Source organism: Balearica regulorum, chromosome 18, assembly GCF_011004875.1.
Source record: "Balearica regulorum gibbericeps isolate bBalReg1 chromosome 18, bBalReg1.pri, whole genome shotgun sequence".
Lineage (NCBI taxonomy): Eukaryota > Metazoa > Chordata > Aves > Gruiformes > Gruidae > Balearica > Balearica regulorum.
In genome coordinates this window covers 13,408,710-13,423,799 of record NC_046201.1, presented here as the reverse complement: position 1 = coordinate 13,423,799, position 15,090 = coordinate 13,408,710, and the positions used below count along the sequence as shown (strand labels likewise).

Sequence of the window (15,090 nt, the reverse complement as noted above, 5' to 3'; positions counted from 1 at the left end):
ACCTAGCAACCATTCCCTAGTGCAGCAAGAAACAAATGTGTGCTTTGAGCCCAAATTCTTCTGTGGCCTTTGTGTAGGTGAGCTTGGCAAGGCTTCCCAGCCGCTTTTCACTGTGTCCGTTCTGGTGACGGTCTATGAAATGCCAAGGGATGTGCATTTGTGAAATAGCAGGACACGAGGGATCATGTCCTCCCTTACCTCCGTTCCATGCAGCAGCTTGTTCCTAAAACAACGTCATCCTTTTCAAAATGGATCTGAGAACAAGAATACCATCATTTTATGGTTGCAGGGAAATAAGGACTGGTATCCTTATGGATGTTTAATGGTGATAAAAGAGTGTTCTGTGACAGTGTGAAAACAGGAGGAAACTTGGTGCATAAAGTTTGCAAGTAGGAAGAATACAAGCAGTTTTAAGAAGATTTTCTGGTAGGAGTTTGTAGTTAATTGTGTTGTTTTCACTGTTGGGCCACTGCAAAGACAAATGCTCTTCTAAGTTGTATAAATTTTATGGTTGTAAAGGGAAAAATTTTATGAGACTGTGCTATTGCTCTTGAAAGAGTGTTTCAGGCATGTGACAAAACAAAACTAGAAGAATGGGGAGCGCTGTAGATCCCTGGACCCAGCCCGAGAGCAGAGTTGATGCTGCCGTAGCAGGAGAAGCGAGCAAGGGGCTGTGGGAGCGTTACCTGCAGGTACCAGCCAGGCTCCACCACCCTGCACAGCGGCACAGGGAGAGGGATGAGCAGGGGCCTGTTTAGACGCACATGGCTGGTAAGCGTCTGCATCCCCCAGATCCTGGGCAGTCGTGAACTCAGTCTGGTTTTGCTCTGTGTAAGAAGGTAAATGCCATCAGGGATGGAGTCAGGAGAGGTCTTGGAGGTTGGTCTGGCGATGATGTGGTGTTGCGGCTGTGTGACAGGTCGTGCACTCGCAGAGGGTCCTGCCAGGAAACCCCTGGTTCTTTGGTGGTGGCAGAACTGCTGACTGCTGTACACTTCAGAGGAGCCTTGCAGGACTTCTCAAGAGACAGGCATGAGATACAGATCGCTCTGCGTCTCCGTTGGCTAACAGTATCGTTAGAGTTAGCTTTGAAAAGATTTTTACGATGGGGGTTGTGAGGCCCTGGCACAGATTGCCCTGAGAAGCTGTGGCTGCCCCTGGCTCCCTGGCAGTGTTCAAGGCCAGGTTGAATGGGGCTTTGGGCAACCTGGGCTAGTGGAGGGTGTCCTTGCCCATGGCAGGGGAGTTGGAACTAGATGGGCTTTGAGGTCCTTTCTAACCCAAACCCTTCCGTGACATATTCTGTGAATATTCCTGTTGTTGTGCAAACATCTCATCATTCAGAACCTTACTGATGATTGACATTAAAGATGTGGAGGGGTGGTAAGTTCTGCAGGAAGTGATAGACTCTCTTTTGTTTTTGCCACCTTTTTGGCTTTGTTTAACTCCTCCTTTGTTTCTGGGTGTGGTATAAGGGTGACTTGAGCTCTTTGGCTTCTTTTAAGTGATTCTTCTGCAGTTCGTTGGGCACATGTGCTGCAAGTGCCTGACCACATGGAAATCTGCTGGTGAATTGTCACCAAAAAATGGTGATCTGTTCTGTATTTTAGGTGGTTGATGCAAAGCTTTAGATAATTAGTTTCATGCTGTTGGATTTTGTACAAGTTTCTTGTGTGGCATTAAGTGTAACGAGTTAGGTGATTTGTAGAAAATGCAACATGTATACAGATATTTCCAGATTATTATATTGCAGCGGGATCAAAACGGAAAGCATGTACCAGTAATTTAAAAGTAAAATGTATGAATAGGTGGTCATCTCTAAGTGGAAATCACAAACGGGGAGTGATCAGAGTCGTGTTGTGGAGCTCCACGTGCTGTAGGTCGGGTGACGCCAGCAGCACCACCCGTGTCCTGCAGTGAGACCTCAGAACTTAACCCAAATGTATCTGAACCTGTCACTGGTCTGGGATGGCAGGCGCTGAGGAGCCTCAGCCGGGTGCGGATGGGTGTTTGCTGGCCACAAGCTTTCCTGCACCTTCCAGGCTGCAGGGTGTGCGTATTTCTTTTGAGGGCATCCTTAATTCTGAGGTTTGTTGGGTTTATCAAGCTGGTTTTAGATGCGTGTTGCCATCCTTGTAATATTTCATGCCCTGAAACTGCTGTAAAGTGCTTTTTCCTTTTTTTTTTTTTTTTTTTTTTTTTGGTCTTATAGTTACCCAAAAGACCTCTTTGTGCAAGGTAGAGGAATGCTGCAGAGCAGGATGGTGCCTCCTGGCTTTTCCCAGAAGGGCTGTGCGATGGTTGGGGATACCCGCTCTAGGGTGTGGGCGAAAGAGGGGTGTTGGAGGAATCCAGGTATCGTGCCAGCTTGGGGTGGCCACTGCCTCCTGGATGGTCAGCAGTGGTTCGTTAAGGCATCGCCCTGGCAGCGGGAAGCCCCAGGGGGTTCAGTTGTGGGCTGCTGGGAAGATTGGGGGGAGGAGGCCCCATCTCGGCGTGTTTTGATGGAGGAGGAGGAGGCAGGTTTCCTGCGGCCGAACAGGAATGAGACAGGGTCTTCTGCGGCCCAGTGGAAGGGCTGAGAGAGGGCCTCTCCCTTCGTAGTCCCTGATCCTGCTGTTGCTCCCGCAGGTCGTCTCAACTTCAATGAAAAATGCATAGCCAGTGGCTGGAGCGGTGACCAGGACCACTTCCACCCTGCTATTTATTTTCTTTTACCTCGTGCTTTCTCAGCGGGCTGCAGAGCAAAGCTTTCTCTCACCTGGTCACCCCTCCAATGGGCTGAATTTTGCTCTCTGCTTGGTGACCCTCGTGGCAGAAGGAATGCACAGCAGAATCCTCACTCAGGCCTGGTTACCTCCATTTGCTTTTAGGCTGAGGAGGGTCAGGAGCCCTGTCAGTCGTTCTGCGGTCGGGGTGTTACAGAAAAGACAGCCCACGGTGTCCCTTCCCCTCCCTGGCGCCGTCCACCCCAGGTCTGGTGGCATGCCCAGGCTGTGCTGAGCCTGTCGAGCCCCTCTGCCACCACGGCCGAAGTTGGGCCTGGCAGTGTGGATGTGTTTAAAGGAGTGGTTGTGCATGGAGGATGCTCAGGGCCCTGGCGGCTGGTAGCCCTGGCAGCTGATGCTGGTAGTCCAGCAGTCACAGGAGGTGCTTTGGACACCTTGCTTTGGTGACTGACTGGGAATGAGACGGGGAAAGTCCTTGGGCTGAGAGCTGACTCCATTTCTATGTCCTCCTGTCCCTAATACAAGCTATAATTTGCTCATGTTGTTGTGAAATGCGTTCTCCTTTTCTTAAAATATGTTTATTTTTTCTGTTTGTTTCCAGATGCTCTTAATATTTTGTTGCTGACAAAAAGTTTACTCTATGTTCGTTGTCTCCCAGGTAAACGCAAAGCGCTGAAGTTAAATTTTGCAAATCCACCTTTCAAGTCCACAGCAAGATTTACTCTAAACACTTCTGGAGTTCCTTTCCAAAATCCACACATGTGAGTATAAAGCCAAAGGCACAACTACTGGAACAACTTTGAAATTATTTACCCAACACACAGTGTTATTTTAAATGCAGTTTGATTACTTCAGTTTTGTAGGTTGTTCAAATCTGTCAGTTTGAATCATTGTAGAAGAATTTTTTGGGGTTTGTTTGTTTTTTTTCCCCCCCCAGAATTAAAAAAAGGTTAAATTTGGGATCTTCCTTTTTTACACTGGATCTATTGCTTTCCAGAATTGATTGAGATAAATTGTAGCTGATCATGCAAGATATGCCTATAATTAATTTCCAAACCTATTCACTGTCATTTTCCTGTCTCTCTATTCAGTGCTTACTACTTTTCATTAGAGAGAAGTTCTTGTTTCTGTGTTACTTGTGAAAAACATAACTGTGATAGATTTTTTTTTTTTATTTTCAGCACTAAAATAAACAAAGATTTGAAGATTATCATTCTACCAACGTGGAGATGTCAGGGAGTTACACAATGATTAGCTCTCGCTGAGTTTTTTAGACAGCTAGCTACAGGATATCCCTCTCCAAAGTTTGAATGAAGTGTGGCACAGAGCTGTTCCTGACGCCAGTAAATAAGAATAGTACATCGTCACAGAAAATATTAGCTTTGTATCCTCAGATCCACCAATCTAGATTGATGGGTGACGCAGCCTGTACGTGTGGCAGAATGCAGCTGGCATGCAAAGGTGTCCCCGATTTTTCGTCTCTAAGGTCCCTGGCAGGTCTCAAGAGCTTTGTCAGCAACAAGTCTCAGGAACTGCACCCTGCAGGTTCCCCCGCTGCCTGGGCTCTCCGAGGTGTCCCTGGTTGTAGGCTGCTTCTGCTTGGCTCTGCATGTTGCTGCCTCTCTCCTGGAGCTCAGTGCCTTCTGCTTCCCCAGGATACACCCTCTGGGGTCTGCTCCTATTTCTGGTAGCTTCTTTATCCTGGGGATTTTCAAGCAAGCCTTTATCGAGTTAGAAACATGTTTCTGATGAGTTATCAATGGTAATTACAACAAGTAGAAATTATGTACAGTACTTCAGATGATTCTTCTTACCATCCCAAGTGACCGTTCCAACAAGTCCTCCTCTCTCCTTCTCTCTCTTTTCCACTCTGAAACAGAATATTCTTACTGGTTGTAGAGCTAGCATTTATATCTTCATTTTTTGTGTCTCATCACATCATCAAACCCTTGTAACAATTTTCTGTAGAACCCCATCTGGGGCTCTTTCCTTTCTCAAAGCTCCCCACGTCCATTAAATAATGGACTTAACTAGCAAGTTCAGCCCATCAGCCGTCCATAGGATTTGACTTTTCTGTGTTTATCTACATGGATTTATGTCTCGGATTCACTGGAAGTCACAGTGGCTCCTGTCTAGCACAGTAGAGCTTTCATTGTTAATTGGTGACATCTTAAGTTTCATGTTTGTGCAAGTGACTGTCAACGTTGTCCGTTAAGAAGGTGCTGCTCTGTCTTCGTGGGAGTTGCGGGTGTTGGCAGGGGTTGGATTCTGGGCTGGTTAATGGTGTAAGTGGTTCTGAGGGCTTGGAAGTCTTTTGGGTTGGATATGATAGCTGTTCAACTGTCAAAAACGATGATAGCTTTCTTGGGAGGCTACAAGCTAGAATAGCCATTTCTATTTGAAAGAGGTGGATGCTGTTGGTTGGATTGCTTTCTCTGTGTTGAGGCTGACTATGCTTGCATACAGCTAATTTATCCTCATGTCCTTTGTGGTGTTTGTAGTGGATGCTGTTCCTCAAAAGCAATGTTCACATCTCCTGGTTGCATGCTTCTCTCAAGTGTTTGTCTTGCAGCTGGTGCATCACGATGATGTCTCTGCATCTCCCACCTGCTTCCCAGAGAGGCTGGAATGTTTTTTCCTCTGTTGTCTAGAACCCTTTCTAGATTTGAGATTTGAATTGGATATTCCAGACCTCCTAGCCCAGATGCATTCCCGATGCAACATGCACTTCTGTTCACTCCCCCAGCCTGATGGAGCGGAGTGGCCTCGGCGCCCTCCCGAGATGAGCACTGGCTCGATGCTGCTGGGGTTTCCCCGTGCAGACCCTGTTGGTCCAGATGGGTGGATCTGAAGATAGAGAGAGGTCAATTTCTGACATGAAATTTGGGTTTCTGTGACTTGGATCCACCGATCCGGAGGTGTCCCATAGCTCCTGCCTCCAGGAAGGCAGAGGGTCCTGTTGTCAGATACCTGTTGCCTATGCCAGGCTTTGGCTGGGGCACGAGAGGAAGCAGCTGGCAGTTTCCTGCAGCTGCTATGAGATGTAAATTGCCTATTAGCTGCACTTTGTTTGATTAACGGGTTTTGGTCGGGGAACTGATGAGGCTGGATTGGTGGGATATTCGTGTAAGAGTGTGGTTTCTTGCTATGGAGACAGAAAACAAAGGAGCAAATGGGGCTCCTTGTGCCTGTGCGAGTGTTAGGAAGGAGGAAACCTCTGTGTAAACTGCATCACTGGAGCAAAGACACCACTGCTGAGGAGGGAAGGCACGTCCTGCCGGAGGTGGCCTTGGAAATTTCAGGGTGAAATGTCAAGGTGTCAAGGTGTGAGTTTGGCTTTCTTTTTAGGGTTTCTTTCTCAGTCTGAGAGGTATCAGGATTGTTGGAAAAGAAGTTGGGGAGTGTGGAGTAAACCATTTTGGGAATCAGCGTGAGCCAGAGATGGAGTTTAGCACCAGTGAGCAGGGGTGATGCACGTGCAGGCTGGAGGGCACTCTGCAGGGAGGTTTCCTGGGTGCTCTGTGTGCGATTTCTGACTCCAGTCGTTCATTGGTTGTAACGACATGTTGTCTGGAGGAATGATTTCAAAGGCCACAGAATCCCAGTTGCAAAGCATGACGTTATTAGGACTCTAACCAGTGCTTCCCAGTTGCCTGACATCCCATGGCACGGAATACCCTCTGTAGCCAGGTGACCATCACACCCGCTGTGCTCCTGCCTGGAGGCTGTTCCCAGAGCTGCGTTGCTCTCGTGGGTAGAGGCTTTTTGTTAATCTATAGGCTGTGCCCTGGAATACTGTCTCCAGGGAGAGCATAGATTAAATGTTGCTGAATATAGAAAGTTGGGACATGGGTTCCCAAGTCTTTTCCTATCCCCCCTTGTCTCTTCTTTGCATCTGTGGTGTTTTTGAGCCATGTCTCGTTTGGGTCTCGGGTTGGGGCTGCATCTCTCCAATATACATGGGTGTGTGGCCAGGGGTGCACAGGGAGCGCAGGATGTGGGTGCCAGGGCAGGATACAGGGCAACGCAGAGGAACGTGAGACCACGTGCAGGAGCAGGAGGAGCCAGCGAGTGGTCGGGACCTCTGAGCTTTGTTGTGCCATCTCTGTGATGGCCTTGGAGCTGAGAGCTGCTGAGGACCGTAGTGGCAGTGGGTGGCATGGCCCTACCACTCCTGCCCCATCCCTGCCCAGGACATCTCCCTTCTCCCCCCCCTTCCCAGTACGTCTGCCACCAGCTGTGTTGGGATGACTTGAAGGAGATCACCTTTGTCACGGATGAACAGGAAACCAAGTGAGGAGGAGACTAGTGGAGCCAAGGCTACAAGTGCTCCGACTGGAGCCAGTGGCAAAACCCCTTACACCTCGAGTGCTTCTAGGGTTTTGCCTGAAATATCTTCTGAATTAAAATGTGTTAAAATCAGAGGGCTTTGAAGTGACCTTTAAGTAGGAGACTGACTCAGGGTAGCTTTGAATGAGATTAGAAACTGGAGGTAATTTTCTAGTTGCTAGTGTTTGGGCTATGGCTCCCTGAAATCTCCCCTCCTGGTGATGCTGAGGGCTGAGACATCCCTTATTGGCACTATAAGGCACTGTGAATGGCTTTCCTGCACAGATCCTGCGGGGAGAGCCCCGGGATGACATGTTGAGCAGCAGAAAGCCAGGAAGGAAGGTCCGTTCTGGTTCTGTGACTGCATGTGGCTGGTGGAGCTGTGGAGGACATGCTTTTCATCCGGTTCAGCCACGACTGCTACCACCAAATCTACTTCATAAGTGCAAAGAGAGATTTTGTCTAGTTATGCATGCTACCCAGCCTGTCTGTAGGGTATCTAGCACAGTGATATTCATAATTTTACACGTGACCTGTACAGGGTAAAGGCAGAATAGAGCCTGAGTTACAGAGAGTAGTTGGAGAGTAAAATTTTTACTTGAAAGGATGCAGTCTAAGAGAAGACCTAAGTATTGTACTGACAGCTGATGCCCCGGTCTAGGGAAGTGTTTGCTCGTGTTTGCACCTGGTCACAGTCAGCAAGGTGTGTGATGGCCATGCTCTGCAGGCTGGGTGACAGTGGAGGCCACGGAGAACTGACTGGAGGCCATGGAGAAGTGTCAGTTGAGACCATGGTTCTCATTAGTTCAGACTGTATTTCTTACTTAGACCAGATTAACAAATGCTAACTTCGTTTTCCCTGCGGTAGATATTGCAGAGGCTGGAGGGCACGAGCCATGGGTAGAGTGAGCTCTTAAACTTCTAACCCACTGTTTTTCACAGTTGCTATTTCCAACTGACTGAAAAAACATCCCCACCTTTTACCTCACCTGTTCTGTGTATAAATAAGATTTAGGTCACAAACAAAATTAGATTACTTAATTATCTATGTGTAAGATCTACAGAGGTTCTTGCAGCTGGTGGCCTTTGCTGAAAGGAGGTTCAAGTAACTCTAACATGGGAATGATGTGAGATGTGACTCTGTGTTGTGCTGGCCATTGCTGGCATCCACCGAACCAAGCTGGTCGGTTGGCTGTAGATGAATTTTTTGATTTTCTGGAAAGTGTTATACTCTTCTGGTGCAGCGATGCCTTCATCTTGACTTCAGACTACAGAATTTAGATCCACCTGCTAAGAAGTGAGCATGCATAAAGAATTTTATTTGGCGTCTGGTTCACAGCATGTTGCTGCTTGAGTATCCTGGCTGCTAGCTGGGAAGTCTCTTGACTGTCAGAGGTGCCACCTCTCTAGAACTTGAACACCAGAGCATTGCAGTCTCATCTGGAAAGGTGACGAAATGAAATGACACCTTTTAATGCTCACAGACCCAGCTTCTGAACTGCCTGGTGGCCTGTTGGACTCCGTAGCCTCCCTGTAGCACGTGGGTGTCTTCATGGATTCATTGTGATTTAAGCTTCCAGAGGTGCCCTGTATGGACCTTCTTCTCCTTAATGACACTTGGGAGAGTCACACGCTTTCCAGATAGATGCCCCAAGAGTGTGTTGGCAGATGTTTGTTTAGTAGACCTTCAGGGTTGGATTCCTCAAAAGCAAATGGAGATCCAGTGGCACATCAGACCCTGCTCCTTCATTTTTCCCTTTTCCCTGTTCAGGGACTGTCATTCCTGGAGAGGATTTGTCTGGCTGTCCCAAAGTCTTTCTCAAGTGTCTACTTGTCTTTTAATTTCATCTTAGGCTTTTCCAAACCTTTCTGGCATGTGGTTTCAGGCTCTCTAGATGCATAGCCAACAGCTGGCTGAGTCCATTAGGAAATAAACCTGTGAGAGGTACTACCATTTGTCTAAAAAATACTAAAAAACAATGTCAAATATCCTAAATTGGCATGTTCACAATTACTTGTGTGAATTTTCCTATAAATATCTCTGTCCCCTATTTGTATCACAGTCATTTCACATTTTTATCGTTACTGATTTCTAATACTTTTCTGCCACATGATACCTTCTCATCGTAGGATGTGATGCCTGGAAACCTTGGAGATGGGGTTTCATGTAAGAGAATTTGAATTTTTTTTCCTGTGACTGTTCTGCAACATTTCCTGAAAGTTGCAGTATCTGAACATAATCACTGGGAAACTTGCTTGTATTCTCAAGTGAGCATGAGTAAAATGGATACCTCCAAGGACTCAGCAAATACCTTTAAATACTTGACCAAGTCTGGTAAACAGGCTCTCACTTTTAATACAAACATGTCCTGTGCAACATGCTCTAAGTGATCCTGCTGTAGCAGGGAAGTTGGACTAGATGATCTCTAGAGGTCCCTTCCAACCCCTACCAAACTGTGTGAATCTGTGAATCACCATAATTTAAGTGCTAGAGCAGTGTTTCTTAAACATTTTTTTCAGGAGCTCTTGACAAATTGATGAGTTTTGTCTTTTATTTAACCTTCCTGTTTCTTCCAGAATTTTACAAGTTCGTTTGGCCAGTGATCTTTTTGGTGTCTCCTTCCAAAATAAATTTTTCTAGCAAATTCCACGTGCCTTGGAGCATCAGTGTCCTAGTAGGACTGTTCTTTTCTTTCTGCAAAGATTTTGATATCTCAGCCCTCTGCTTCTGAATTTAGGTCTTCCGAGTCTGGAACCAAAATTTAGAGCTCATATATCTCCATTGAGCTAATTGATTTTTCAAAGGTGCAGAGCACCTAGCTTCCTGCCTGTTGGGACCTGGGCTCCTTAGAACTTCTGGAAACCAAATCACCTACATTTGCGTGTCTAAATCAAATACAAGCTGATGTTATATGCTAACCTGGCTCCCACAGGTTCCAAGTGCTTCACACGCACTGAGTGATTTAGCTTTGCCAGCCTAAATGGTTGCTGAAAACTCTGCATTCCCTGTTTTGCAGATGGGAAGCTGGGGCATGCTGTAATTTGGAAGAGGTAAAACTTACGCCAGAAGCTGGTGATGGGGTAGGGAGTTCAGCAGGGATCTCCACAGGTTAGCTCCGTGTTACCCATCCCACCGTCATCGCAGTTAGGAGCTGTTGTCCTGACTCTTGCATGCACAAGCCATGGTCAGAGCTGCTCATTTGGGAGCAGCATTTTGGCCTTGCAGACATCACCCTCAACATGCCGTGCACTATGAAACGGGTCCCGTTGCTGGCATGCAAGGGAGGCTCAGAGCAACCGACGGGTAAGAAGATGGCGGTAGTGTCAGTTGCCTTCCAAAGCACCAAGGCCTGGCCAGTCCTGCTGGCGGGGACAGCAGCCTGGGTTGTGGGAGTGGGGGCCGAGCCCGTGGTGGCAGGGGGAGTTACCTGGGGGCTGGAAGTTTCCACACATGCCCACAGCTGCCCGGGGCACCCTCTCCCCTGTGGACCCTGCGGGGACACGGCCGTCCTCACCGGCACGTTGAGCAAGGGAAGGTGGGAAGCGGGGAGCAGAGTTGCCATCCTGTGTGACCTGTGAGGGTGTTTTTGATGATGCTCTCCATGGTTTTCCTGCTCCAGGGACACCAAGATGGTGCCTGAAAAGGGGCTCTGAAGAGCAGCGGATTTGAGTTGACTACTATATTATTTCTGCTGAGTTGAATGGCGTGTGGAGGGAGGTGAAGCATTTTGATATGATGGAAATTGGAAAATTATCAGGTAGAACAATGAGGTGGAAATGTTCATTTGCAGACTGAACTCAACTTTATTTGCCATCAAACCTGTGCCAGTGTGGCTGCATATTGGTCCACATAGAGGCTGTACAGAAGAGCAAAGCTGGGCGATGTCTTCCTTGGATAGAAGTATCCTGTAGAGTTTTCTTCTAGTGCCTGCCTGTTGGTGAGATGTGCTGCCTACCCTTTATCTAATAACATGGGTCAATGGGTGACTTGTGGCCAAAGCCAGGTGCCTGCAGCCTCCTCCAAAGCAGGAGCTTGGTCCTGAGGTACCTGTTACGCTCCAGAGCCTGGAGAGGAGGCTGGCTGTGTTTCTTGCTTAGACAGCTTGGTTTAAAAAGCCCAGGTTTATAAATCTGGTTACGAGGTCAACACTTTAGTAACTATTTGCGTGGCCTGATGAGGAAGATGGTTTGAGAAATGTCTGTCGTCATGGCCATTGGAGAGTTGGAAATTTCCCCCCATGTTTGCAGGTTTGGAAGGGCGGTCTCCTGGCTGTGTTTGAGGTGGGGCATGGTGCGGCTTTTGTTTGAAAGCAGTTCAAGGTTTCAGACTATGGAGGGTTCTGTGTGGTTTAAGAATTTTGGTTTTATTTAATTCTGCTGCTTGCGTCCCGATGGTTCAGAGGCAGTGCGGGGTCTGGCAGGAGCAGAGCTGTCACATTAGTGTTCAGTAGGCCCTGGGGATTCCTGAGTTACAGCCCTCTTCACACATCAGGAGGGATGCATCTGGTCCTGGCGTAGCTGCGTAATTCACACGAAGATGTAACTACTGCAGTGCTTATTTAAGAGAAGTGAAAGTAGGTCAAGTAGTTTCAGGGTTGGTTGCAGCTCTTCTCTTCCCTTCCCTTCATACTGTTGTGATGACAGAAGCACGATTTTCTCTCCTTTTTTCTTTTCCTTTATTTCTAGGTGCTGCATCCCCTAGCAAGGACAGTAGTATGCATGCTTATATGCAAACTGTAAATCTTCGTGCGTGGAGATTTTAAAAGCATTCAGGACAACAAAATACCCTAATCTCTGGAGAGTTAGAGAGAAAATAGGAGACCACAGCTCCATTCGTGTTGGACTTTTCAATAACACTTGAATCTGTTGGTGTATTTTTTAGAGTATTTTAAGACCTATGTGTCTGTGCTTTACCATTTTATCTGGTAAATTCTGTAAGCCATTCTAAAATTTGTATTTCATACTTTATAGAGAAAGTGAGATGCATTGCCATCTCTGAGCCTTCAAATGGCCTGATTATCTACATTCAGCAGTAACTTTTTATGGTTAAGAAATACAAGTGAGATCCAGAATAGGAGCTCGAAGTTGCCGAAATTTCTCCCTTCCTCCCTCCAACGATCAGCTGTCTTTGGAACCTGAGCTTTTTGATAAAAATATCCTATGGCGCCTGTGTGTTACCTGTGTCCCAAGGTGCCCCTGGGATCTCTTGAGCTGTGCACATCACTGCTGTCCTGCCTAAGGTCAGGGGGGACATTAAGCAGCCCCATATCTGAACTCACCAGTTTGTAAAGCATGGTCTGAAAATACTTCAGATGGTTCTGATTTCAGTTAAAATTTAGCCAGGGAGCAGGAGATGCCGTTGCTCATCCCCGTATATAGCGTCTCAGAGGCTGGACTACCCTCTGGGCATTTCTCTTTTAGCTTCTTTTCTTCTAGACGCGTGAGTCTGGCTTGCTGAGCCAGGGATCGATCTAAAGTCAATGGGGGCAATAGGTGTCCCATCCTGTATGTTTTAGGGACCAGTCTCCTGGAACATGGATGAAGTCCTGAGGCTGAAGAGAGCCTGTATCCCCACGTTCCCTCCTCCTTGGCCAAATACAGTAACCGCTAGGTTAATATGCAAAACCTGCTGGTGTTTGGAGAGCAAAATGAGATGAAGCAGATCATTATGTGTATCTGAATACATATGTATATATATGTGCGCACAGAGAGGTTTGGTCTCTACCTATTTTTTGGCTGAATATGTTGTTCAGTAATCTCTTCCAAGTAACAAAGTAGGACATTGCTTACGCATTGGTCTGAGCTTAGTGCCTGTGTATAGGAGTGGTCTCCACGTATTGTACAGATGGTGTGTCTGGTTTCTGAGCCTAAGTAGCTGTCACTGTTTTTTTGGTTGTGTGACATATAAAATCCTTTCTGACATTTTTATATACGGACTATCACTAGTCATATCTGTGATTTAAGTTGGGATTGAACCTACGTTTCCAGATGTGGACATTGCAAACCACATTCCTGCAGGAAACCCCAGTAAACAACTGCCATTGCTAGCTGTAGGAATAAACTTTGCTCTTTGTGTACTGCGTACTCGGGATGACGCTGCATTTCATCCGAGCCAGAGTACATCCTTTATCTATTCAGACGTTAATCACCACCTTGTAGTAAAATACCTTGCATTTTGCCCTGGCTATGGAGAAGTGAGCTGACTCTTCTGCTCTGTGAGTTCAAACTGAAGGAATCAATCATCCCTATTGTCTTCTGTACACGTCAATAAATGGAGAATAAAGAGAGGAAAGTCTGCGGATTTGGAGACTGCTTTGGCCCCATAGGACATCGTCAACAACTTCTGTTTTCATCCTTTGCACAAATGAGTGGCTCTTGGCGTGTACCATGGAGGTCGTCTGGACTGAATGAACAGGATGTACCCAGGAAAAACAGCCCTTGTACAAAGAGCTCATGGAAAGGGCACTGGTGGATTGGATGGATGTGACAGAGGTGGGGGCTGGCCTGCAGGGTTGAATTGGTTTCGCCGTTCTGCTTGTTTGAGGAACTGACTTCCAAGAAAGACTTAGATAAACTGGGTTCGTGGTGTATTTTGTCAGTGAAAACTACAGACACCATCTTTTAGATTCAGGTGGATGCTCTTGCCTCCCATCATGAAGATCCTTCCATTTTGGGAAATCTCAGAAAAGAGAGCAAATGTCCAAGCCAGTCTACAGTGGATTATGGCAACCCTAAATGGTCTTCTCTTTGAGCCTGTCTTAATTCTCCTCTTTGTAAAATATGCTTGGAGTAAATGTGCATGAGCAGTTGGTTCTTCATGCCCAATATAACTGATGCCTTTGCAGAGACAAGCATGGATCAGTTGCAAGTGATTGTTTCAAATATCTCTTGCTACGGCAGTGTGAAGGCTGTTATCCTCTCTGAGAAGTGTGGGGGCTTCTCCATAATCCAGCTGGGTTTGATTTGTCTCTCTGATGTTCTAGGTGTCTATTTCATACCAGCAAAAGATGGGAAAGGTGGTTCTCTGAGACCATTGGCCTAACTGCTTACAGCATTCTTAATTTTCTGTAAGCATCCTTACAGAGCTTGCAGACAATCACTCTTGGCTGCTAAGAGTCAGTGGAGAAAACCGTGCCCCATGCAGCTATCTGGGAGGAGGCCAGCTTCTCAGATCTCACCATGCTGCTAGACAATGGAGCACGGGCACCTTCACCAGGCAGTCGCCTTCACTGGCCTCTAGGAGTCTTATGTCTTAGAGGAGGGGCACTTCTAAATACAAGTCACACTTGGTGTACTTAGTCTTGTTATGCGCTCTCTTTTGGTCACCACACTTAGGATAGCTGTCTGCCTCTGGAAAAGCAATCTCTGGTCTTACAGTTAGGTGATTTCTTTGTCTCCCATCTGTTCTTGTCTGCCACAGAAAGGAAAATACTGCCATGTACATTTTTTGGCACTGAATTTCAGGTTAAGCCCTGTGATGCAGCTCAGTTGTGTTTTGTTTTCCGGTGTTTTGTTTTGTTTTTTAAAATCCCAAATAGAAAATAAATCCTGAAGGAGAAGTTCAAGAGCTTTAAGCTTTCCTGGACTAGAGTTGGAATTTTACAACATACAGAAGTTTAAAGTAGAAAAATCATTTGTTAGAGTAGTTGAAACCAAAACTTTTCATGTAGTTGAAATAACAGTGCTTGTTATCTACCTCTCTCAAGTGTTTCCAACAAGGAGCTGAGCAAAACCATGAGTTTGCATTGCTGACTGCTTGTAGGTAGCTGCACTGGTCATTTGCACAAGTACTCAGGGCTTGTTTTCCGTGTGCCCTCCCCAAAGTGCTTGGCAGGAGCCCATCTTGCCTGAGCCATTTTGAGATAACAGGCTTTTGTATTGGGAAAGGAGATTTGCAAAGCTGGAAAGTTTGAGGGACTCGGAGATCCAGAACCTGATTTTTGTTCTTAGAGCAGTTTCATAGTACAGAGTGGTAATTAACCTTCGTTTATCTGTGAGTTGTGCGGCTCTGGAGGTAATAAGAACGTAGTTG

General features: G+C 46.6%; 1 protein-coding gene across 4 annotated transcripts in view; it reads left to right on the top strand.

The window, feature by feature from the left end:
- The window catches only part of MAP2K4 (mitogen-activated protein kinase kinase 4), a 100,686-nt gene that overhangs the window by 34,007 nt on the left and 51,589 nt on the right, over positions 1 to 15,090 (top strand). For all 4 annotated transcript variants that reach the window (XM_075770690.1, XM_075770688.1, XM_075770689.1 and 1 more), the window contains exon 2: positions 3,388 to 3,490. In XM_075770690.1, the coding sequence (XP_075626805.1) occupies positions 3,388 to 3,490 (103 nt within the window). The remainder of the gene's footprint in view (positions 1 to 3,387; positions 3,491 to 15,090) is intronic.